We start from the raw sequence: 23915 nt of genomic DNA, 5'->3' as shown, positions 1-23915 counted from the left end.
CGCGTCGACATGGTCAGCGTCGCCGCGAGGATGGAGCAGCCCGCGCGCGCCTCCGCGCGGAACGGGAACGCCGCGTCGGGCGCGTACGTGGAAAACGTGAAGCTCTGGGGGCAGTCCTCGACGTCGCACTCGAGCGTCTTCGTCGAGACGACGGTCTCCGTGCAGGTCGTCGGGGCGGCCGTCGTCGGCGTCGTCGTCGGCGTCCAGGTCGTCGTCGTCGGGGCCGTCGTCGGCGCGGCGGACGGCGTCGCCGTCGTCGGCGCGCGCGTCGGCTTCGGCGTCGGCACGGGCGTCGGCAGGGACGTCGGGATGGCGGTGGGCGCGGGCACGGGCAGGCTCGTCGGGATGTCCTCGCAGATCCAGCAGTTGCGCAGCGTCGACACGACGTCCATCTCGCAGCCGTACGTGTCGTCGTAGTGCGTCTGGACCGTCAGCTGCTCGTCGGAGTTCAGGTAGGGCAGCGCGTCGATCTCGACGAACTCGTCGCAGGTCGAGAGCGTCGAGGCGCACTGGGCCGTCGGGACCGCCGTCACGTCCGTGGAGACGCTCGAGGCGGAGGAGATCGTGCCGTCGTCGGCGCTGATCGTGCGCGCGAGGGCGAGGAGCGCGAGGATGGTCGTGGAAGACATGGTGGTAGGTGGTCGGGTGGCTCGGGTGGCGGAAAGTGAGAGCGGTGCAACCGGTGTGGTTGGGCTTTTTGATGCCTCTCCATGCTCAGAAGCGGGCTGCCAAATTCTTTTTGCGTTTTTTTTGGCTCGCGCGTTCTCAGGTTGCCAGTGCCTCAATTGTGAATAGGGAAATGTATCAATTGGAGGCTGGTTGTTTCGGAGACCGAAGTTGTTGCCGGCGCCAGTGGCGGCGCGCGGGTGCGAGGCGACAGGTCGGGCGTCGCAGGGCTGCCAAGACAGGGCTGCCAAGACAGGATCGGCTGCCCGAGCGGTTGGGGCAGCGGACGGCTGCGAGCGCCTGCTCGAGCTGGCACAAGGCAGCCCAGCTAAGAGATCGTCCTGCGACGCGTGGGATCGCGCGAGCGCACGCCCGGAACGAGCACGCAGGCCCCTGCGCAGCCGGCGGCCTCGCGCCGTCGCGGCCACCAGGGGCGACGCCGCCACGGTCCGGCGAGTGCGTCGACTTGGCAGAGGCCGCGGACGGACCGCCGTCGAGAGCGAGCAGCCCGCGCGGGGGCTCGCCGCGGCCGCGCGCGGCTCGAATCGATGTGCGATGGTCGCCGACCGCCACTCGACGCGACGCGCGCGCGGCGCCTCGCGCACCGTCTCGGCGCCGCGCGGCCAACGTCGGGATCGCGCCGCGCGCCGTTCCTAGTAACCATCGTCGCGTCGTTGCGGCGACGCGTCGGGCCTCGCGCGGCCGTGCGCCTACCGCCCGCGACGGACGCCGTGGGCCCGGGGCGCCGTCTCCGTCACGTCCGCACGAGAGAGAGCCGCCTCGCCGCTGGCCTGGGTCGAGGCGCAACGGCGCGCGGCAGTACCCCCGCCGTCGCTCCGCGGCGTCGCCGCGCGCGGCGGCCGGGCTCGCGGCGGCTCGCGGCGCGGCGTCCGAGGCCTCGCGCGCGATGAGGCGCGAGGTTTACGTGCGGCGCGCCCCCGCCATTGGCCGGCACTTCCACCTCCTCCGAGTCGTGACCTCAACCGATCCGCGGCAGTGCGTATCCGTATATATCTGCCAACCACCCGCGCTCGTTTCTCCCAGCCACAGGCGCTGGAGACCATCTCCGGTGGTTGGCAGGGTTGGTCTGGGTGCTTGGCCGCCGGGGGCGCGGACGTCGCTCCGCCGTCGATAGGCATCAGCTCCCCGGTCGCGGGACGGTGAGGCGGGCGCGGCCGGGGGCGGCGGTGGTCGACGCGCTCCTCCCCGGTCGGGGCGGGCCCGGGCAGGCGCCATGGCGAAGAAGAAGCTGAAGCTCGTGATCAAGTGCCCGTGCAAGATCAAGCTGCCCATCTTCGATGAGGACAGCGCGGTCTACATCATCTGGAACATCATCCTCATGGCCGCGGTGATCTGGAGCTGCGTCAACGCTCCGCTCTCCGTGGGACGGTCGACGAACTGGGACAAGTCGGGGCACGGGGTCTCGTTCCGCTGCGGGGAGTCCTGCACGGAGCTCCTCAACTTCGTCAACCACCTCGTGGACCTCATCTTCCTCATCGAGCTCTTCATGCGCTTCGTCTTCCCCATCTACGACACCGCGCGGCGCCGCGCCCGGGAGACGGCCGGATACTCCCCCCCCCCGCGCCCCCCCCCCGCCCGCGCGACGCCCCCGCCGCCCGCAGGACGCGCGCGAGATCGTCGACGACCACAAGGCGATCAAGGATCGCTACACGCACAGCCTGCTCTTCTGCACGAACATTTTAGCGGCCGTGCCGCTCGTGACGTCCTTCGCGTACAGCGTGCCCTACGTGAAGATCGCGACGGACGTGCTGCGCATCACGCGCGTGTCCCACTTCAAGTCGACGATGATGGTGCTGCGCACGGTCCTCGTCCACAAGTACGACATCGAGGTCGCCGTCGCGATGATCCAGATGGTCGACAGCCTCAACTACCTCATCATCATGACGCTGATCCTGTGCTCCATCCAGTGGGGGCCGTCGCTGCCCATGAACGCCCACGAGCTGGCGTCCAACGCCATCATCATGACCGTGTCCCTCATGTTCTACGCCATCGTCTTTGCGAATTTGGCGAGTACGGTCGAGACGAACAACGTCGTGCTCAACGGCTTCAAGGCCGACATCGACCCCGTGAAGCAGTTCATGAAGGTGAACCGCATCGAGCCCATCCTCAAGAGCCGCATCACCATCTTCTTCGACTACCTCTACATCCGCCAGAGCGGCATGACGGACGACCAGATCCTGAGTGAGCTGCCGAAGGCGCTCCGGCGCGGCATCGCGAACCGGTCTTTGGGCCTGCTGAGCGGCGTGCCCTTCTTCAAGCCCGACATGCGGCCGCCGGAGTTCCTCAACTCCGTCGTCGACACCTTGTACGGCCGCGTCTACCTGCCGGACCAGTGGCTCATCAAGGCGCAGGAGGCGAAGCGGGAGATGCTGATTCTCCGCGAGGGCGAGGCCTACATCATGCACAACGGCGTCCAGCTCGCGGCGGTGACGGTGGGCGACTACTTTGGGGACTACCAGTGCGTGCTCGGCGGCAAGTACCCCGTGGGCCTCCGCGCGGGCGCGGGCTTCGTCGAGACGCTCGTGCTCACGTACGAGTCGCTCAAGTCGACGGTGCGGCGCTTCGCGCCCAAGGAGGACGACATCAGCGACACGCCCAACAAGAAGAAGAGCAAGAAGGACGCGGAGAAGGCCAAGGTGCCCACCGTGTCCATGCTCGACACGGACGCGGGCATCGTCGAGACGAAGCGGCTCTACCGCGAGACCATCGCGGCGTGGGGGTCCGCGTCGGGCGCGATGCCGCCGCCGCGGTCCTCCGCGGCGACGCTCGGCGCCATGCAGGGCGAGGACAAGGTGCCCTCGAAGCCCGCGGCGGCCTGGGGCGCGGGCAACGGCGGCGCGGCGCCCGCGGCGCCCAAGTCCGCGAGCCTCAACGACCAGGTCGCCGCGCGGCGGTCGCGCGCGACGATCGTGTCGACGGCGGGCGCGGGCATCTCCGCCGCCGACAGCGCCGCCGTCGGCGCCGTCGTGCCCCTGCCGAACATGGACATGGGCGCCGGCGAGGACAACGCGATGCTCATGGACCGCGCGGCCGCGTCGGGCCTCGTGATCCTGCCCGGCTCGTTCGCGCGCTTCGGCTGGGACATCTTCCTCTTCTTCGCGCTCATGTTCACCTGCGTGACGCCCCAGCTCCGCCTCTTCCGCCAGTACCGCGAGGGCAAGCTCACGGCGCGCTACATGCGCAACCGCGGCTGGCAGTCCGGCATGGAGGCGACGCTCGTGCTCGACTACTTCTTCGACATCTGCTTCGACGTGGACATGATCTTCCGCCTCTTCTTCTTCGGCATCAACACGGTCGTCGACGGCCGCGACCTGCTGTTGGTGGAGCGGTCCGCGATCACCGCGCACCACATGGAGAGCAAGCGGTTCCGCGTCGACTTCCTGAGCTGCGTGCCCATCGACCTCGTGGGCCTCTTCGTGGGCCACTGGTCCTACCTCCGCGTGCCCCACGTGCTCCGCTTCTGGAACATCAAGTTCTACATCACGAACATCACGGACTTCATCGAGGAGTACTACGTCGTGTCGCCGAACACGATCCGCGCGTGGATCATGACGTGCCAGCTCATCTTCATCGTGCTCACGGTGTCCAGCGTCTGCGGCATGACGGACACGGCCATCGCCGGCGACAACTACACGGGCAACATGCTCTACCTCATCCACGACTCGCTCGCGGCCTTGATGACCGTCGACTACGCGGCCGTCGTCGACACGGCCGTCGGCTCCGACTTCCAGACGCTCGGGCTCAACATCATCTTGGTGGCCTACTTCACGACCGTCGTCTCCAACTTCTCCATGATGATCCGCTTCGTCGACCTCACGGAGGCGAACACGACGCACAAGTCGAACGTGCTCAACGCGTTCATGCGCACGAACTACGTGTCGCCCGCGCTCAAGGAGAAGATCAACTTCTACATCGACTTTTTAGCCGAGGAGCGCGACGGCACCGACGAGATGGCCATGCTCAACAAGCGTTTACCGCTCAATTTGCGCCAGGACCTCATCGCGTCCATGCTGGAGCCCGCGTTCCGCAAGTCGCCGACGCTCCACGACCAGGACCACCTCTTCCTCTACGAGCTCATCGTGCGCATGGAGCTCCACTTCTTCGGGGTGGACGAGGAGATCGTCGAGTACACGCTGCCGGCGCCGGGCCTCTACATCATCCAGACGGGCGTCGTCGAGATCACCGTGGGCGCGTACCACGCGCGGAACCTGCGGACGAACGACACGTTCTGCGAGGAGGCGCTGCTCAAGCACGTCACCTACAGTCGCTACTCCGCGACGACGAAGGAGGTCACGGAGACCTGGCACCTCCAGCACCACCGCTTCACGGAGCTCCTCTTCCACTTCCCCGCGGTGCGCTACAACCAGCGCGAGCTCGAGAAGCGGCCCGTGCGCTACGAGATCGACCGCGAGCAGGGCTGCGTCAAGATCATCGACAACAACGGCAACTTCCAGCTCGCGGGCGACGCGGGCAAGAAGTCCAAGACGAAGATGTCGCAGCTCATCCAGCGCACGACGCAGCGCAACGCGCTCCTCACGGCCGACGAGTCGACGGCGCTCAAGAAGGGCGCGGACACGCTCAAGCTGGCGTCGTCGCGCTACAAGAACGCGGGGTCCCTGGGCCACGCCTGGAACTGCGTCGTGCTGTTCTTCGTGCTCTGGAACATCGCCATCGTGCCCTTCAACGCGGTCTTCCGCGAGGGCCACGACATCTCGCCCGTCGACGTGCTGCCCTACTACGTCGGCGACATCGTCCTCGTCATCGACGCCCTCGTCTGGCACTCGCACTGCGTCACCTACTTTTGGTCCAACTCGAAGCGCTACCGCAGCGGCCTCGCCGCGCCGCTCGCGATCCTCGCCGCGCTCCCGCTCGACGTGCTCTACTTCGCGATCCCCGGCAAGAACATGGGCTCGGCCCAGCGCCTCGCGTCCTGCCGCCTCAACAAGATGCTCCGGGTCATGGACGTGGGCTCCCTCGTCTTCGCGCTCGAGGCGGCCATCGAGCACGCGGGCGTCAAGGTGAGCGAGGACGCGCGGAACGTCGCGGTGCTCATCACGGGCTTCCTCTTCACGGCCCACCTCACGGCGACGGGCTTCTTCTGGTGCGCCAACAGCGTCCACCTCAACGGCAACGAGAACACGTGGGCCTACGACAGCGGCCTCCTCCGCCACTGCTCGCTCGGCGGCCTCGACGGCTGCGACAACATCGACCCCTACGCGCGCGTGCCCGACGACGGCCTCTGGGCGGGCAAGCCCCTGAAGCAGCCCCAGCTCGGCACGACGAAGAAGTTCTCCGGCGACGGCATCACGGACGCGTACACGGCCGCGCTCCTCTGGGCGTTCGGCACGCTCACGGCGCGCGACCAGAACTTCGGCGCGACGGGCGACCGCGAGTTCCGCTTCTCCATCTTCGCCCTCCTGCTGGCCACGGGCTTCTACGCCCTCATCGTCGCCATCGTCGAGGACGCGCTCTCGCAGACGGGCCTGTCGCGGTCGTTCTTCCTCCGCAAGGTGAACAAGGCGACGCAGTACTGCGACCAGCAGCACCTGCCCGGCGCCCTGCGGCGGTCCGTGCTCGCCTACTACGAGCGCCTCTGGGTCCAGCAGCGCGGCATCGGCGGGTCCGAGGTGCTCGAGATGCTGCCCATGAACCTCCGCGCGGACTTCATCGTCGAGGTCGCGGGCGACATGATCGCGTCGCTCCACGGCGTCAAGCCCTACACGGCGACGCTCGTCGCCGAGCTCGTCAAGCGCGTCGGCTTCGAGTTCTACATGCCCAGCGACATGCTCTTCCGCGACGGCGAGTGCGCGACGACGGTCTACTGCGTCACCGACGGCCGCGTGGAGCTCGTGGGCAGCGACCAGGTCGTCCAGGCGACGCTCGACTACAAGGGCAAGGAGCGGCTCCGGCTCAAGACCCAGAGCGACAAGTCGACCAAGGGCCAGAAGACCAAGTCCGAGCCCATCATCCTGGGCGAGGGCGAGTTCTTCGAGCGCATGCTCTACTCCATCTCCGTGCAGGCCGCGCACACGACGCACACGATCCAGCTCACCTACGAGGCCTTCGAGTCGTCCCTGGAGCTCACGATGCTCATCGGCGAGTACCGCGCGTACATGGCCAAGGAGGGCCAGAAGCTCGCGGAGCTCCGGACGGGCGACCGCTACATCCAGGGGTTGGGCGACGGCGCGGGCAAGAAGTCGAAGCGCGGCAAGAAGAAGCAGAAGGTCATCATGCCCAACGACCCCTTCCGCGTCGTCTGGCTCGTCGTCTCCATGTTGGGACTCATGTGGTACAGCACGACGATCCCGTTCCTCGTCGCGTTCGGCACGAAGAACAACATGGACGGCAGCAAGGGCCTGCCGTCGACGGTGCTCATCATCGACGCGCTGCTCACGCTCTTCTACATCGCCGACATCCCGCTGCACCTCCAGATGTTCGTGACGCGCTTCGAGGGCCAGATGGTCGTCAAGGTCGAGGAGTTCCGCATGATCTACATGAAGCACCACCTGCCCTACGACACGGTGTCGTTGATTCCGTTGGCCATCATCGGCCACCTGAGCGGCGCCGAGCGGTCGACCTGCGTCTGCCTCCGCGTCGTCCAGCTGTCGCGGCTCCGCCACAGTACGCGCTACGTCGACGACATCATCCGGCTGCTCGTCGAGGAGCTCAAGATCAAGTTCCTGGGCATGGCGGGCGTGGGCAAGGCGCTCCAGATGTTCATGCTCTTCTGCCTGACGATCCACTGGTGCTCGTGCTGCTGGTTCGCGCTCGCGCGGCTCGAGCGGTCGAACGGCAAGACGAACTGGATCGACACGTACTGGAAGTTCGGCGTCGACTCCTACGAGATGCGCTACCAGGACATCCAGTACAACGGGAGTTGGAAGTTCTGGTACCGCGCGTCCTTCACCTGGGCCTTCGCGACGTTCACGTCCTTTGGGGACCTGGGGGTGGACCCCGTGACGCGCGTCGAGCGGCTCTACCAGATCGCGATCATGATCTTCGGCGTGCTCCTGAGCGACGTGAACCTCCTCGCCATGCTCGCGTCCATCGTCGAGCTCGCGGCGCTCCAGCAGCACAAGAACCACCGGCGGACGATCTGCGCGCGGAACTTCATGGGCCGCCTCGACCTGGACCCGGAGCTCCGGCGCCGCGTGCTCGACTTCTTCGAGTACGCGGACAACGAGCTCCAGAATTTGGACGAGGCCCAGTTCCTCAACGAGATCAACCGGTCGCTCAACAGCGCCATCCTCTTCCACTTCGCGCACAAGAAGCTCTGCGACTCGATCAAGTTCGGCGCGTTCCAGGAGGGCATCGTCGCGTCGCTCGTGAACCTCATGATCCCCTACACGGCCGTGCCCGGCGAGCGCGTGCTCGAGGCGGGCACGAACGACGAGACCTACTTCATCCTCCAGGTCGGCCGCGCGTCCGCCGTCGACGCGTGCGGCGACGCGGAGGCCGTGCCGAGCGGCGCGATCCTGAGCAACGTCGAGTACCTCCAGGCCGCGAAGCGCGTCGGCGTGCCCAAGCGCAAGCTGACCATCGACGTCTTCCGGGGCAGGAACCTCACGTCCATGGGCATGATGGGCGCGACGCACCCCTACGTGATGGCCGTCGTCAAGACCCAGACGTCCTTCGGCGTGAGCTACAAGCAGGCGTCGACGTCCGTGCGCAAGTTCACGCGGACGCCCGAGTTCAACGAGTCCTTCTCCGTGAAGATCTACAAGAACACGGAGGAGGCCGAGATCAACCTCATGCACTACCGCCGGGGCCTCAACGGCCAGTTCATGGGCAAGGTCACGATCGACCTCATGGACGACGGCTCCTGCAAGCGCCAGTGGCACAAGCTCAAGAACGAGAAGGAGCAGCTCGTCGGCGAGATCAGGATACGCGCGACGCCCGAGGACCTGCCGCCCGAGTCCATCGCGAAGAACGCGGAGGTGTCCATCGTCGCGGACACGTTCTGCCACTTCTACAGCCTCGACTCCAAGTCCCAGGACGACCTCAAGCGCTACATGAAGGCCATGCGCCTGCCCCTGATCAAGCGCCTCCCCGAGGAGCTCCGCGTGTCCGTCGCGAAGAAGCGCGAGCGCGCGCTCGCCAAGGCGCGGAACCTCGGCCGCGCGATCAAGATGGGCATCATGCCCAAGCCCGCGCAGGAGCCCGCGCCCGAGGCCGCGGCGTCGCCGCCGCCCAAGGCCGCGGCGGCGCCGCCGCCGTCGTCCAAGCCCGAGCAGAAGGAGGACGAGAACGTCGTCGTCGAGGTGCTCAAGGACAAGGCGCCGGCGACGTCGAGCGCGGTCGAGGTCATCAAGGACAAGGCCGGCGACGGCGCGGCCGCGCCCGGCGGCGCCGCGGCGCCCGGCGACGCGCCGCCCGGCGACGACGAGGAGCTCGACGACGACGAGCCCATCCTCGAGGCGCCGGACCAGGAGGCGGACGAGATCAACGCGCTCGCGAACTCGATGTTCAAGACCAACGTCGAGACCGCCGAGCAGAGCTCCATCACGGGCCTGGGCGCGGGCGCCGACTCCGAGACCATCAAGATCACCCAGGGCGCCCTGCGGGCGACCATGCGCCGGACCATCACGGGCCGCGCGTCGATGGCCGGCGGCCGCGCGTCGCAGGCCGGCCGCGCGTCGCAGGCCGGCGCGGCCGCGGCCGCGGCCGCGGCCTCCGGCGGCGCCGCGGCGAGCCCGCGCCGCGCGTCCAACGTCGGGCGCGTCGCGCCCCGCACGTCCATGCGCCACGGCATCGGCCAGACCATCCAGCGCCCGCCGTCCGTCATCGGCGTCAAGCACGCCGCCGACAGCCACCCGCCGCCGCGCGCGTCCATGTTCGCCCACCGCACCCGCATCGAACCCATCGGCGAGGACCACGACGACGACCACGCCGAGCCCGCCCCCTCGGCATGATCGCGCCGCGCGCGCGCGCGGAGCCCGGCGCGCCGGCGGCCCGCGGGCCCGGCGCCGGCCGCCGCGCGGGCGCCGCCACCACCCCACGCCCGTCGGCGCCCCCCCCAACTCCCCACTTCGCACGAGCCCGACGGAGACGACGCCAAAAAAAAAGAAACCATCCGCGAACAGACGCCCCGCCGCGCCCGCCAGATCCACCGGGCGCGCGCGCTAACTTCCCCTCGTCTTCGTACCATCCCGCATCACCGACGCGACGAGTGGGGAACGGTTTTGACTCGGGCGTCGCGAAAACGAGTCGTAAAGTCGGGGAGTTTTTTTTGGGGGCACGATTGGGACGCCGGGCGGCCACGAGAGAGTTTTGGGGCCGAAGGGCGAGGTCTGTGAGCGTGTGGGTGAGCGCGTAAGCTTGATTCTGCTGATCTCTCTCTCCCCGATTTTGGTGTGGAGGAGCGGAGCTTCAGTGCGGACCGCGCGCGAACCCCCGCGACCCGGCCGTCTCGACGCGCGACGCGGCGCTCCGCCCCACCCCCCCGCGAGACCCCGACTAGTCCCAGACGACGCGGAGCGCGTGGTCCCCCGGGGCGAGGTCGACGGTGAGGAGGCGCGCCGCGGCGTCGTAGGCGAAGGCCGCGGCCGCGCCGTCGACGGCGAGGGACCGCGGCTCCGCGGACGCGTAGGCCGCGAAGGCGCCCGGGCCGAGGGCCGCGACGTCCGCGGCCTCGCCGTCGACGGCGGCGGCCCTCACGGCGCCGCCGCCGTTGAGCATGGCGGAGAGGCCGAGCGGCGCGAACTCGACGCCGGCCGGCGTCGCGAGGACCCGGCGGACGGCGTAGAGCTCGAAGGCGCCCGGGTCGAGGGCCCGGGGCGTCGCCGCGGCGCCGGGCCCGCGGAGGATCTCGAGGGTCTTCGCGCGGAAGGCGTAGGCCGCGAGGGGCGCGCCGTCGTCGCGCTCGCGCCACGCGAGCGCCGCGTCGGCGCGCGCGAGCGCCGCGTCGACGGGCGCCGCGTCGCCGGCGACGAAGCGGCGCTCGTCCCAGGACCAGGCCGAGCCCTGGACGTTGTAGAGGCCGACGACGGCGCCGTCGTCGCCGTTGGGCGCCGCGAGCGCGAGGTGGCTCGCGCCGTCGCGCGCGACGTCCGCGAAGAGCGCCGACGCGCCGACGCGCGCGGGCGCCGTCGCGACGAGCGTCGCGCCGTCGGGCAGGGCCAACGCCCGGAGCACGGCGTCGTCGTGGGCGCCGGGCTTGTCGGACACGGTCACGGGCCCGCCGGAGTTGGCGCGCGCGGCCGCGTGGAGCCACGCGGCGGGGTGGTCGCTCTGGAACATGTCCCAGTCCGGCAGCACGATGGGCGACAACAGGAGCGAGTTGTAGGCGCAGGCCGTGAGGTGCCAGCGCCAGGACGGCGCCTCGCGCGGGTAGAAGTCGTCGGACGCGCGCGCGAGCGCCGTCGACGCGTAGCGGTAGAGCTGCTCCGTGCAGTGGCACATGCAGTTCGACACGGCCACGGCGCCGCCGTCGCCGAAGTGCGCCGCCCCGGCGCCCTCCATGGCCTCGACGAAGAGCCGCGCGGCCTCGGGGCCGCCGCCGCGGCCGCCGCCTAAGGCGCCGACGCCGGACTGCGCGTCCGCCTGGGCAGCACAAGGGTGATTCAACGTCGCTTCAACGTGAGTGTTCCGCGCGCGCGCGTTCCGGAAGAAGCATCCACGCTTCGAGACCGTTCCGAGAGATGATCGCTCGTCCAAAAATCAGCCGAAACGAGTGGAAAACGGCCGAGATATGAGCCTTTGAAGTTGGGAATTTCGCTTTCTTTTGCTGCCCTGGCGTCCGCCTTGACGCCGTCGACGCCGCAGCGCGCGAGGGCGCCGTAGAGCCCGCCGTAGAGCTCGGCGATGGCTTTCGGCGTCGTCGGCGTCAGCGCCCCCTTGAGCGTCGCCGGGTCCCAGCCGATGGCCGGCTCGACGGCCGCGAGGTGCGGCGTCGCGCGCGCGCGGACGCGGCTCGCGGCCGGCGTCGCCGCGCCGCCCCAGTAGCCCGCGGACGCGTGCCAGCAGGCGACGTGGTCCACGCCGTGGGTCCCCTTGGCGACGTCGCGCACGAAGGCCGCGAGGCCCGCCTCGCCGCCGAACTTGGCCGCGTGGGGCCGCGGCGGCCACGCGAGCGCCTTCGTGAAGTCCGTCGACTCGTCGAAGAAGTGGCAGAGGGGCGCGCGGAGCACCGTCGTCGCCGCGAGGCGCCATAAGAGCACGCCCGCGGAGTTCGGCGGCGCGCGCTCGACGTAGCGCGCGTAGGCCGCGCCGACGAGCTCCGCGAACTTGCGCTGCGCGCGCGCCGCGGGGCCGTCGTACATCTTCTCCGCGGCGTTCCCCGCGGAGTTCGCGGCCGTGAGGATCTCGCCGCTGAGGTTGAGGGCGTCGTCCGTGTCGCGGTCCAGGGCCATCCAGCCGTCGTCGATGATGAGGCGCCGGCACTTGACGCCCGCGGCGCCGAGCGCCTCGAGGCCCGCCTCGACCTTTTTTGCGGAAACGGAGCTGTAGAACGCGTCCCAGGTGCACCAGCCTAAACCGTCGACCATGCGCCGCGGCACGGCCTTGGCGCGCCGCGGCGCGAAGGTCCCCGTCCGCGCCGCCGCGGCCTCGACGGCGCGCTCCACGAGGCCGTGGACCTGTGCCGGAAACAACCAGTGGAACGCCCTGTCCGGCGAAAACTTCACAGCTCTCTCGCTCGGTCGCGTCGAAGTCGTTTCGGCCGATTTTTGGACGGATCGTTTTCTCTCGGCGAGTTCCCTTGAGACGGTGAAGAAATACGTCGGAACCGTTCGAATACATGCATTTTGAAGTCGCGTTGCATAGTTTTGTTTCCTGCTCAGCCGCGGACGCAGCCCGCGTCACCGGACCGCGTCGCCGACACGTGGACGGCGCCGTCGAGGTCCGCCGCGGCGACGGCGCCGTCGCCGCTCTCGCAGCGCAGGATGAGGCGCGTGCGCTTTTCGCCGCCGCGCGCCTCGACGGCGCCGCGGAGCGTGCCCCGGAGCCGGCCGCCGCCCGTGAGGAGCGGGAGGAACGCGGCGTACGTCCGCCGGCCCGCCGCGTCCGCGTCCGCGCCCTCGACGACGACGAGCTGCGTCTCCAGGGGCACGTCCCCGAAGGCCGGCGCCATCCACCAGCGCTTGTTCCGCGCGACGCTCAGGAGCCGGCCTTGGGGCAGGTAGCCCAAATCGACGTCGACGCGCGCGCGCGGCCGCCGGAGGCCGAAGCTCAGGAAGACGCCGCCGCCCGCCTCGGCCTCGCGCCCGACCTCGGCGTCGCCGAGGGCCACGGCGCGCCGCAGGCGCCGCGCGCCCGGCTCGAGCACCGTCGCGCCGCCGACGACGACGCTGCCGTCGCCCCGCACGGCGGCGCCGCCGCCGGCCGGCGCCCGCGGCGCCGGCACGGCCACGGACGCCGCGTAGAGGGCGCGATGGCTCGTGTGGCGCGACGGGATCTGCAAGGCACCGCCGACGCAGAGCCAGGCCATCCACACGTGCGCAAAACCTGATGTCATCGTGCCTCTCGACGCTCTGTTACAGGCACAGCTTCAATCGAGTTCAGCGTGTACCTCAAACGGGTCGCCGATTAGTATTATTATTATTATTATTATTGGTGATTTAGCGTCGGAGGAGCCGCATGCCCAAGAGCACACACGGCCTGTAGGCCTAATATTGCCGCAGGAACCCCGATTCGCCTCCCGCCGCCGCGTCAGTTCAGGCTCCCGCGGCAGGTCGGCGCGCCGCAGTGGCAGGGGATCTTGTCGTCCTCGAGCTCGAACTTGTAGTCGTAGCAGAGCTCCTCGCCGGGGAGGATGTCGCGCTTCGCGTAGAGGGCGATCTTCTTCCGCTTCGCGTGGACGACGATCTGCGTGACGCAGTTGGGCGCGCAGGAGTGGTTCACGAAGCGCGCGAGCGACCCGACGCGTCGTCTCGTCGTCGACGCGGAAGAGGTAGTCGATGCGGCCCTCGGCCTCGTAGCGCGCCGCGCGCGCCTCCGCGACGGCGGCGCCGACCTCCTCGCCGCGGTACTCGAGGACGAAGGTGCCCGCGGCGACGGGCTCGTCCGCGAAGACGCCCCACGCGTGGATCTTCGACCGCGCGAACCGCAGCCGGAGCCGCCGCGTCTCCGCGTAGACGCCGCCTCCGAACGGCTCGTGCTCCGAGCCGCCGAGGCCCCCGAGCCGCGCCATGGACCGCCGCTCGCTCCGGTATGCGCGGCCGCGGCTCGCGGACGCCCGCGCGAGCGCCTCCGCGGAGCCGGCGGCCGCCCGCGTCGCCTTCTTCGGCGCGGCGGCGAGGCGCCGGCGCGCCGGCGCGGCCGCGACCGGCGCGGCGGCGGCCGGCGACTTCGGCGGCCAGGGCCGGCACCGCGCCGACGGCTCGCGCTCGCCGTCCGAGTCCGAGTCCGACTCGCTGTCCGACTCGCCGAAGATGGCCTCCGTCATCGTCCGCGGCGCCTTGGGCGCCGCCGCCTTCGGCGGCTGCGCCGCGCGCCGGGCCGCGGCGGCCGCCGCGTCGCGCGCGCGGAAGAGCTCGCAGTGCGAGCAGCCGCAGGGCCGCTCGACCGCGGGCGGCGGCGGCGGCGGCGGCGGCGGCGGCGCGACCGCCGGGCGGATCGCGGGCGACGGCGCCTTGGCGTTCCTCTTCGGCGCGGGGGCCTTCGCGGGCCGCCCGCCGCCCTTGGCCGGCGCCTTCCGCGGCGCCTTCTTCGCCGGCGCCTTGCGCGGCGACTTGCTGCCCCGCGCCGGCTCGGCGACGAACTGCTGCTGCGTCTTACGCTTCCGCGAGCCGAAGCAGATGTTGTCGAGGTCGAGGCCGCTCTCCGTGTTCCAGCCGCTCAGGAAGTCCGACATCGTCGGCGCGGATGCGGTCGTCGGCGCGAGCGCGGTAGCAAGGCCTTAATTAGGCGCGAGCGGCGGGCCCTGCACGGCCGCTTTTGAGGCGATCATCACCATCGGAGAGCTGCAACATGCAGCATCAACGTTTGAGGAGCAGCCCCTCTACGTCTCTCTCTTCGAGGTGGACCACCCAGAAAGACCGATGTCGTCGTTCCAGCGGGCCGAGATGTCCGCCGTGGAGCGCGAGACGAGCGGCGAGACCGTCGACACCTGCGCGTCCCCCGCGCCCCCGTGATTCGCCAAAGAGAGCGACGCGGCCGCCCGCGCAGACGCCCAGGCCTACATGAAGCAGCACGGCGCGGCGCCGAAGCCCGACTACGAGGCCCAGCGCGGTCGCCGCGTCTTTCCCGCCGTCGCGGCGCTCCCCGGACGCGGCGCCGCAGGTACGCGAGCGCCTTCATGAAGGAGGCGCTCAAGGACACGAGCATCTCGACGCAGGCCAAGGTCGAGAAGGTGAAGCGGCTCAAGGCGCTCACCGTCGACGAGCCGTGCCCGACCATGCCGACCTACTCGGCGCTCAAGGGCCCCATGGCCGCGTAACCTAGCCGGGGCTCCCGCGGGCGGGGCGGGGCGGGCCCGCGGCCGGCGGCCGCGCGGCCGCCGGCCGCTTCCGCGCGCGGCCGGCCGGCGAGCCCGTCGACGCGAGGCGCGACGACGCGCCGGGGGACCGCAGCGGCGGCGGCGGCGGCGGCGGCCGGCCGTAGGCCGCGTCCTCGCGCCGCTGGGCCGCCGCCTCCGCGGCCGCGATGGCCGCGAGGAGGTCCGCGGAGAGGAGGTCCGCGCCCGCGTCCGCGCAGGACGCGCGGAAGGCGTCGGCGAGGCCCGGCTCGGCCGCGAGGCGGTCCCGGGGCCCCGCCGCGGCCCGCAGCGCGCCGTCGAGCCGCGCGACGGCGATCTTCGTCGCCCGGAGCGTCGCCGCGCGGTGCGCCAAAAGCGACGTCGACCCGCTCCCGAGGAGGCCCGCGAGGTGGCGCAGGCAGGCGCCGGCGAGGGCCCGCGCCTCGGCGGCGTCGCGGACCGCGCGCGCGGCCGCCGCCGCCTCGGCCTCGCGCGCGGCGGCCGCCGCGGCCGCGAGCTCCGCCGCGGCCGCCGCGCGGCACTCCGCGGCGACCGCGGCCTCGACCACGGCGCCGAGGAGCGCGGCCTCGCGCGCCTCGGCCAGCGCCGCGGCCGCCGCGCCCGCGATCAGGTCCGGCGCGACCTCGAGGTACGCGCCGCCGTAGACCGTCTCGACGCGCCGCTCGAACATGTAGCGCGCCGTCTCCTCGCGGACGAACTCGCGCGCGATCGCCGGCGCCATGGCCCGCACCTCCTCGGCGACCAGCTCGTCCAGGATCCGCGGCAGCAGGTGCGTCTGCTCCGCGCGCAGCTGCTCGCGCGCCGCGAGCTGCAGCGACAGCGCGCAGGTCTGGCGCAGCAGGCGCTCGACGGTCTCGCCGACGAGGGCCTCGCCGACGGACTCGATGAAGGGCTGGAGCGCCGCGAGCAGGGCCTCCTTGGGGTCGATCGTTCGGGTGGCATGCCCAGGGTTGGTACCCATCTCGGACAAAGGAGCGGCGTGCCCCGGATGGGCAGCCATTTTAGCCGCGGCCGACGGGTTGAAGGGAAACATGCAGTGCCGACGAATTCTACTAGTAGTTGCGGAAGCTTGCCGAAGAGAGCTCATCGCCTGCGCGCTGTTGATGCGGCTCTTCCTCGCCATGCTCGCGTGCGTCCGCGCGCTGCGGTCCGTCCCGGGCCTCCGCGGTGGCCTCGCGTCGTCGCTCAAGGCGTCGACGCGGCCCGCGGCGCCCCTGCGGTCGCTGGCGGCGTCGGAGATCCAGCGCGAGGGCTGGGGCGCCCTCGGGCTCTACGAGGGCCTCGTCGACGCCGTGGAGACGCTGGAGCTCACGGCGCCGTCGGAGATCCAGAAGCTCGCGATCCCGCGCGTGCTCGGGCGCGAGGACGTCATGTTCGCGGCCGAGACGGGGAGCGGGAAGACGCTCGCGTACCTGCTGCCGGTCCTGAGCCGGCTCAAGGCCGAGGAGTTCGCGGCCCTGAGCGCCGGCGACGGCCTCGGCGACCTGCGCCAGCCGCGGCGGCCGCGGGCCGTCGTGCTCGTGCCCACGCGCGAGCTCGCGGCGCAGGTGCTCCAGGTCGCGAAATCCGTCGCGCACGTCTGCAAGGCGTCGTGCCGGGGCTGCTTCGGCGGCAGCGACGGCGTCGGCAAGCAGCGCGCGAAGCTCGGCAGCGCCCCCTACGATATTCTGGTTGCGACGCCGGGCCGCTTCGTGAAGCTCTGGGAGCTCGGCGACGTCCACGTGTCGCGCGTGTCGACCGTCGTCGTCGACGAGGTCGACACGATGCTGAGCCAGGGCTTCGGCGCGGACCTCGAGAAGATCCTCAAGGCGACGAAGCGCATCGCCAAGAGCCGCGCCAAGGCCGAGGGCGGCGACGCCAAGCCCGCGCAGCTCGTCGCGACGACGGCGACGATGACGAAAGCCGTCAACAAGGCGCTCGGCCCCAGGGGCGCGCGCGCGGAGAACTGGGCCTTCCTCCCGGAGCTCGGGTTCGTCGAGTCGTCCCAGCTCCACCGCGCCATCGCGACGGCGCGGTTGGACACCGTCGACGTCGTCGGCAAGGACAAGCTCGCGGCCCTTTCGACTTCTTTACAGGGCGGCAAGGGCGCGGCGCTCGTCTTCTGCAACACCGTGGGCGCCTGCCGCGCCGTCGAGCACGGCCTGCGCGAGCGCGGCGGCGACGGCGACCTCTTCTGCTACCACGGCGAGATGAACTCGCTGGAGCGGGAGGCGTCGCTCGCGGACTTTCGCGCCGCGGCGGCCGCCGGCGGCGCGGCGACGCTCGTCTGCACGGACCTGGCCGCGCGGGGCCTCGACGTGCCCGACGTGCCCCGCGTCGTCATGTTCGACTTCCCGCGCAACTCCGTCGACTACATCCACCGCGCGGGCCGCACCGCGCGCGCGGGCTCCAAGGGCGTCGTCACCGCGCTCGTCGCCAAGCCCGACCGCGTCCTCGCCGCGGCCATATCGCGCGCCATCGCCAACGGCGAGCCCCTCCACGAGCTCTCCTCGGACAAAAAGGCCTACCAGCCCGGCGGCTCCCACGCGCCCAAGGCCGACCCGAACTCGCGGCGGCGCAAGGCCGCGAAGGACCTCGACCGCGCGGCGCGGCACCGCGGGCCCCCGCGGAAGAAGAAGCGCCGGGGCAGCTGAGCTCCTAACGTCCCCGTTCGCATCGAAGAAAAACAGCCCTTAGGGCGCTACGAGGCGGAGCTGCTCCAAGATGACGAAGACGAGGACCATGTGGGGCCCGAGGCGGAGGAAGTGGGAGCCCGCGCCCTTGTAGAACGCCGTCGGCCCCTCCGCGGCGAGGATCTTGCGGAAGGCGTCGACGGCGTCGGCGTAGCGCGCGTTGCCCGCGGGCCCGTTGTAGACGCGCGTGCGGACGACGTCCGCCGGGTTGCAGAACGCGATGGACACGCCCGCGGACGCCGCGGAGCAACACCCGTGGACGGCCGGCGAGTCCGCGTCGAGGCCCGCGGCGGCGCAGCGCCGCTTCAGCTCGTAGTAGGCCGGCAGCTGCGTGCCCGGGCCGAGCGCGCCGCGGAGCGTCGACACGCCGAGGCCCTTGGCGCACGCGCGCCAGCCCTCGTCGGCGACGAGGCGCCGGAGCGACGCCCAGAAGCCCGCGTTCGAGAACGCGGCGTGCTGGTGGCCCGTCGCGCCGCCGAGGGCCTGGAAGCGCACCTTGAGCACCTCGACGGGGTTCGCCACGCAGCCGCCGAGCGACCCGCAGAGAAAGCCCGCGGCCATCGGGTGCCCGACGACCGCGAGCGCGGGCTCGAAGGAGCCGATGCGCGCGCAGTTGAAGGCGAACTCGCGCGCGACGCCGAAGCGCAGGCCGGACCACAGGTTGCCGACGCCGCCGGCCCGCCAGGACTCGCGCACGCAGTCGAGCCAGCCGCCGTAGCGGCCCGCGGAGCCGCGCGCCTGGAGCTCGTTGTCGAGCTGGAGCCGCACCTTCGTCAGCTCGAGCGGGTGGCTCACGCAGACGGCCAGCGACCCGGCGACGGCCGGCAGGCCGAACTGCTTCAGCGTCGCATAGGCGTTCATCGCTGCGACGGCGAGAGCTGGGACGCCAACGGCAAGCCCAAGAAATTCTTGCAACTGGATCTCCGAGAGCTCCGACGCGCGCTGCGGCTAGAAGTTTGACGCGGGCGTGCGAGCTACTTATGCTCGCGCAGCGACGGCGACGGAAGTAGCAACCAGCACATACGATCAATCAACGAGCGAAGTTGAGGTTCAACTTGCACCAACGTTGCTCCACCCGGCGTCGAAAGGCAAGCTCGCGGTCGAAGCGACTTAGGTGCCAAAGTCCATGTCGTCGTCGTCGGAGTCGGGGCCGTCGTCGGAGTCGCCCGCGGGCGCCGCCGCGGGCGCGGCCGCGGCCGGCGCGAGGGGCGGCGCGCGGTCGAGGGCGATGAGGTCGGCGACGAAGGGCCGGAGGTCGTCGAGCCGCGCGCGGAGCGAGAGGTCGTCGCCCGCGCCGCCGCCGTCCTCGTCCTCCGCCGCGAGGAGGCCCAGGAAGGAGAAGGCCGCGCGGCAGAGGCCGAGCGCGAAGGCGAGCGCCGCGTCGCCCTTGGCGTCGCGGGGCCGCACGCCCGACGCGAGCGCGTCGCGGAGGAGCCGCGCCTCGACGGCGAAGCCCAGCGCCGCGTCGGCGGCGTCGTAGAGCGCGGCCCGCACGTCGAGGAGCGCGTCCGGCGCGCAGCGCGCCGCGAGGTCGCCGCCGCCGCCGTCGCTGTCGTCGTCGCTGCCCGAGTCGCCGCCGCGCTCGCCGACGAGCGTCCGCGCGAGGCGCTCGAGGAGGCCCAGGCACAGCGGCGCGACGTTCGCCGCGCGCTCGAGGCGCCCGGAGGCCCAGGCCGCGTCGGCCTCGAAGAGCGCGACGGCCTCGTCGAGCGCGAGCCGCGCCTCCGCGGCCGCGGACCGCGCGACGAGGCGGAGCACGGCGCCCTCCTTCTCCGCGAGCCAGTCGTCGCCGAAGCCCGCCGCGGCGACGGCGGCCGCGCCGAGCGCCGCGTCCCGGTCCGCCTCCGCCGCGCCGCCCCGAAGGAGCAGGCGCGGCAGCGCCGCGCAGACCGCCGCCCGCGCGGCGCCGAGCGCCGCCGCGCTCTCGGAGCTCAGCGCGGCCGGCCGCGCGGGGCCCGCGAGCGTGCTCGCGCCGAGCGCCGCCGCCTCGATGAGGCGCGCCTCGCGGGCCCAGAACCGCGCGTCGCCGCGCACGGCCTCGGCGAGCGCCGCGACGCGCGCGAGCTCGGGCGTGCCCAGGAGGCCGCCCGCCGCGGCGACGCGCAGCAGCGCCGCGACGTCCGCCCAGCCGCCGTCGTCGCTCGCCGCCGCGAGCGCGACGACGGACGACCCGTGGACGCCCGACGCCGCGAGGGCCTCCGGGTCGCCGGCGACGAGCGCCGCCAGGCAGCCGACCGCCGCGGCGCCGTCCGCGCCGTCCGTCGCGGCGCTCGCGCCGTCCGCGCCGTCCGCGTCGCCGCCGTCCGCCTCGCCGTCGCCGCCGTCGCCGCCGCCGCCGTCGCCGCGCTCCGCGACCGTCGCCGCGTCCGCGGCCCGGCCCGCGAGCTCGCCCACCGCGGGCAGCACGTCGGCGCGGAGCGCGGCCCGCGCGCCGTCGGCGCTGGACGCGAGCTTCGCGGTCACGTGGAGGCCCGCGCGCTGCGCGGCCGTCAACGCGTCGCCGTCGCCGCCGGTGCGCAGGAGCCGCGCGAGGAAGCCCGCGAGCTTCGCGGACACGTCCGCCGCGACGCTCGCGAGCGCCGCGCCGTCCTGGCGCGCCAGGAGCAGCAGGCCCGCGACCTTGTGCTCGTCGCTGGCGCCCGCGAGCAGCGCGAGGCACGACGCGAGGGTCGGCGCGCTGGGCTGCGGCGGCGGCGGCGGCGCGGGCTGCGCGTCGTCGTGCTTCTGCTCCTCCTCCATGGCGACGAGCTGGGAGCGGCGAGAGGCGTCCATGGTTGTTTTAGCTGCGCTGGTTAGAAGGCCTCCTTTGCTGCGCTGGTTAGGCCTCCATAAGCTTCCGCTCGCCGAAGACGAGCATCAACTTGATGGCAAGTTACCGAGGGCCGCCCTGGACTCCTGCGGCGTCGCCCCCCCCCCCAAACTCCGCGGCGGCGCACGCGCGCGTCGTCGCGTCCGCGAGGAGCTTGTCGCCCTTGAAGACGAATTGGCCCGTGCGACCGGCTGAACTCGGACGCCGCGAACTTCTTGAAGCCCTGTCCGTAGGGCCGGCGGACTTCGTCGTGCTTGGCCAGGACGATGAGAAGAATGTCGCGGGCCTCCTGGTCTTCCCCCTTGGCCTTGAGGACGGTGTAGTACTTCTCGCCCTTCTGCTTAGGCACTGAGCCCGCTCGCATTAGGGGCGGGCGCCCACGGGTGCCCAGCGGATACCTCGCCGGCGGGCCCTCCTCAGGCTCGGGCGATGGATCTCTCTCCCGACGGATCGAGCCGGAGTCCCTTTCTCTCACGCCATCGCCAAGGCCGAGTGGCTCGCCGAAGAAAATTACCACAAGCACGAGAGGGCCCTCATGGGCCCCGAGTTCGACAAGCTCATGGCCGCCATCGGCTACGTGCCGAAGGTACCTGGCAAGACGCCCCGAATCGAGTTCTTCCGCGCCACGGAGCACGGGAGCTGCCTCTGGCGCGACCGAATCCACCGGCACTACGTGTACGCCGCGGCAGCCCCGCGGAGACGAGGCCCGCGCGGTGGAATTTGGTCGACGCCAGAACCACCTCCGATGGGGGCACCGACGGTCAGGCTTACGCCTAGGGGTCATGGAAGGCCACTCCGACCACCAGAGCGGGCTGCCGTGCGTCGGAAGCTTGGGCTCAGAGGTCTCCGCTCCCGGCCCGCGCGTACGTGTTTGGTACTCAAGCCAGCGAAACGGCTAGCCATTCGTCCCAATCCGAGCGCTTGTTTTTGTCACGTATAGCCACCGGGCGTCCCTGGCCGCTAGCCAAAAACCGCACGTTCGGGCGTCCGACGCGTCGGCCATCGGACGCCGTCGCCGGAGCAAGACCCCCCATAGCGACTCGCAAAGCTCTTTGGCAATGATGGACGAGCCCAGCGAGCCCAGCAGCGGCGACGCCGCCGCGCCTTGGCCGCCGCACGACGACGCAATGCCGTCCAGCGCGCTCACGACGACGACGTCCAACGAGATCGCGCTGCTCGACACCGTCGACGACCAGATGACGGCCTTCGCGCGGTCGACGATCACCTTCACGGACAAGATGGCGAGCGGCTTCGTCAAGTTCCTGATCTTCTACGCGATGCTCTGCTGCCACGTCGTGCGGACCATCGGCCACGTGCCGAGCTGCGGCGACGCCGAGCGCGCCGCGGGCCGCTGCGCGCGGCCCTGGGCCGCGGGCGCCGTCGACGTCTTCGTCTTCGCGTCCATGTCCGGCGACCCCAAGGAGTCGCGGGGGAAAGCGCCGGTCTACGCGGCGCGGAACGTTACAACTTTGGACGCGTCCTTCGCCGTGCCCGTGCCCGCCGCCGTGCGGACGCGCGGCGGCGCTGTGCTCCACGCGCACGTCTTCGTCGCGCCGCCGCGGCGTAACGCGACGTGGGAGCCGAGAAACGACACGACGCTGGCGGCGTCGGCCTACTGCGTCGGCTCCGTCGAGCTCACGCGGCCGGCCAAGGTCGCGAGCCGGCGGGACCGGCCGCGGAGCTTGCTGGAGGGCGAGCGCGAGGAGGACGAGGACGCGGACCAGATCCGGCCGCACTGGAAGTTCACGACCTTCGCCCCCGTGCTGCGGCTCCTGGACGTCGGCGGCGACGGCGCCCTGCCGAGCCGGGTCGCGCGCGAGGGCCTGCCGAACCTGGGCGTGGCCTTCGACGTCCGCGAGCGGCGGGGGTCGCTCGCGTACATGCCCGCCGCGTTCCTCGACGAGACGCTCGTGCTCGAGAAGCACGCGCGGCCCATGTCCCGCAACGTGAGCCACCCGGACCCGACCATGCGCTTCGCGGTGGCGACGCACGGGCCCCTGCATTTCGGCCTGCGGGCGACGGTCGCGGCGCAGCTCTTGGGCATGGCGAAGACGGTGCTCCCGGAGCTCGACGTCGACGACCTGCGGTACCAGATCTCCGACGCGCGCGTCTTCCGGTACTTCGTGTCCCAGGCCATCGCCGTGTTGCACGTGGGCCTGGACTACTGCGCGTTCTCCGAGGACGTCGGCTTCTACGTGGGACGGGAGACGTTCCACGGCGTGTCGGCGTCGACGCTGCTCTGGGCCCTCGCGCGCGACCTCATCCTGTACCTGTACCTCCAGGACGCGGAGGCGGGGAAGATCGTGCTCCTGGGCCTCTTCATGACCCTGGTCGGCGACTTCTTCAAGATCCAGCGCGTGCTGAAGCCGACGCTCGTGCTCCGGCGGTCGGGACTGCTGGTCTACCCGGCGTTCGTGACCGCGCCGCTGAAGCAGCCCAAGGCCAAGGCCACGGCCAAGTACGACGCCGAGGCGTCGCGCCACCTCTACCTCGCGACCTACCCGCTCCTCTTCGGCGTCGCGTGGTACTCGCTCGTCCACGACAAGCACAAGGCGTACTACTCGTGGGCCGTGTCGTCGCTCGCGGACCTGGTGTACTACTTCGGGTTCGTCATGATGACGCCCCAGCTCTACATCAACTACAAGCTCCAGTCCGTCGCGCACCTGCCCGTCAAGTCCTTCGCGTACAAGATCTTCAACACGTTCATCGACGACGCGTTCGCGTTCGTCGTCGACATGCCGCTGAAGCACCGGCTCATGACGCTCCGCGACGACGTCGTGTTCCTCATCTTCCTCTACCAGTGGTACACGTACCGCGTCGACAAGACGCGGGCCAACGAGTTCGGCCGCGCGTACGAGGGCGCCGTCGCCGACGCGGACGGCCCGGGCGGCGACGCGGCGGCCGTCCCGGACCCGAAGGAGGCCGTCGAGGAGGAGGAGGAGGAGGACGACGACGACGACGGCTACTGCGCCGACGGGTAATTTTGTTTTTGTTTGTTTCGGGGTCTGAAGAGAGGGGGAGCCTAGGGGGCCCATGCGACGCGTCGAGAGGGTGTTCGAGGCGCCGCGCGTTCACGTCCGGTGGCGCAAAGTTGCCAAAACGCTGGTGGTCGATTTCCAGGCCATCGCTTGGACATGCTCCTCCTCCGCAGATCAGCGCTGAGCGCCCGCGCCGCGTGCGCGCGGCCCGCGGTGGGCGCGAACCGGTGGGCGGCGCCCCGGGCATTCTCCCAGGTCCCGGAGAAGAACGATAGCACGGAAACGGAGTACGGCGGCGTGGCGACGTCGTGGAAGGAGATCGGGGACCGCATGGCCGGGGTGCGGCGCCCGGC

The 23915-nt window shown here is 71.2% G+C and overlaps 6 protein-coding genes across 6 annotated transcripts in view; 4 read left to right on the top strand and 2 right to left on the bottom strand.

The window, feature by feature from the left end:
• Window positions 1-9599, top strand: part of AURANDRAFT_61138 (hypothetical protein) — a gene marked incomplete at both ends in the record, with an annotated part of 19232 nt that extends 9633 nt beyond the window's left edge. Inside the window, 5 exons of the mRNA XM_009035185.1 lie at window positions 166-405; window positions 490-585; window positions 770-818; window positions 1896-2182; window positions 2289-9599. Coding sequence (XP_009033433.1) covers window positions 166-405; window positions 490-585; window positions 770-818; window positions 1896-2182; window positions 2289-9599 — 7983 coding nt within the window. The remainder of the gene's footprint in view (window positions 1-165; window positions 406-489; window positions 586-769; window positions 819-1895; window positions 2183-2288) is intronic.
• Window positions 9600-10143: 544 nt separating this feature from the next.
• AURANDRAFT_61137 (hypothetical protein) lies at window positions 10144-13141 on the bottom strand (the record flags this gene model as incomplete). The annotated part of the gene is made up of 3 exons (XM_009034758.1): window positions 10144-11229; window positions 11358-12263; window positions 12476-13141. The coding sequence occupies 3 exons, from the start codon at window positions 13139-13141 to the stop codon at window positions 10144-10146; spliced, it is 2658 nt and encodes an 885-aa protein (XP_009033006.1).
• A 3083-nt stretch (window positions 13142-16224) lies between these two features.
• On the top strand, window positions 16225-16797 carry AURANDRAFT_19900 (hypothetical protein; the record flags this gene model as incomplete). The annotated part of the gene is made up of 1 exon (XM_009035186.1): window positions 16225-16797. A coding segment is annotated over one exon (573 nt), but the record flags the coding sequence as incomplete, so codon positions are not given.
• Window positions 16798-17775: 978 nt separating this feature from the next.
• Window positions 17776-18636, bottom strand: AURANDRAFT_19916 (hypothetical protein; the record flags this gene model as incomplete). Its single annotated transcript, XM_009034757.1, has 1 exon — window positions 17776-18636. The coding sequence occupies one exon, from the start codon at window positions 18634-18636 to the stop codon at window positions 17776-17778; it is 861 nt and encodes a 286-aa protein (XP_009033005.1).
• A 4410-nt stretch (window positions 18637-23046) lies between these two features.
• Window positions 23047-23442, top strand: AURANDRAFT_16688 (hypothetical protein; the record flags this gene model as incomplete). Its single annotated transcript, XM_009035187.1, has 1 exon — window positions 23047-23442. A coding segment is annotated over one exon (396 nt), but the record flags the coding sequence as incomplete, so codon positions are not given.
• Window positions 23443-23681: 239 nt separating this feature from the next.
• Window positions 23682-23915, top strand: part of AURANDRAFT_52238 (hypothetical protein) — a gene marked incomplete at both ends in the record, with an annotated part of 890 nt that continues 656 nt past the window's right edge. Inside the window, one exon of the mRNA XM_009035188.1 lies at window positions 23682-23901. Within this exon, the coding sequence (XP_009033436.1) occupies window positions 23719-23901 (183 nt within the window). The remainder of the gene's footprint in view (window positions 23902-23915) is intronic.

This window comes from Aureococcus anophagefferens, assembly GCF_000186865.1.
Source record: "Aureococcus anophagefferens unplaced genomic scaffold AURANscaffold_2, whole genome shotgun sequence".
Classification (NCBI taxonomy): Eukaryota; class Pelagophyceae; order Pelagomonadales; family Pelagomonadaceae; genus Aureococcus; species Aureococcus anophagefferens.
Note: the sequence above shows the minus strand (reverse complement) of the source record. Positions and strands in the feature narration are given on the sequence as shown.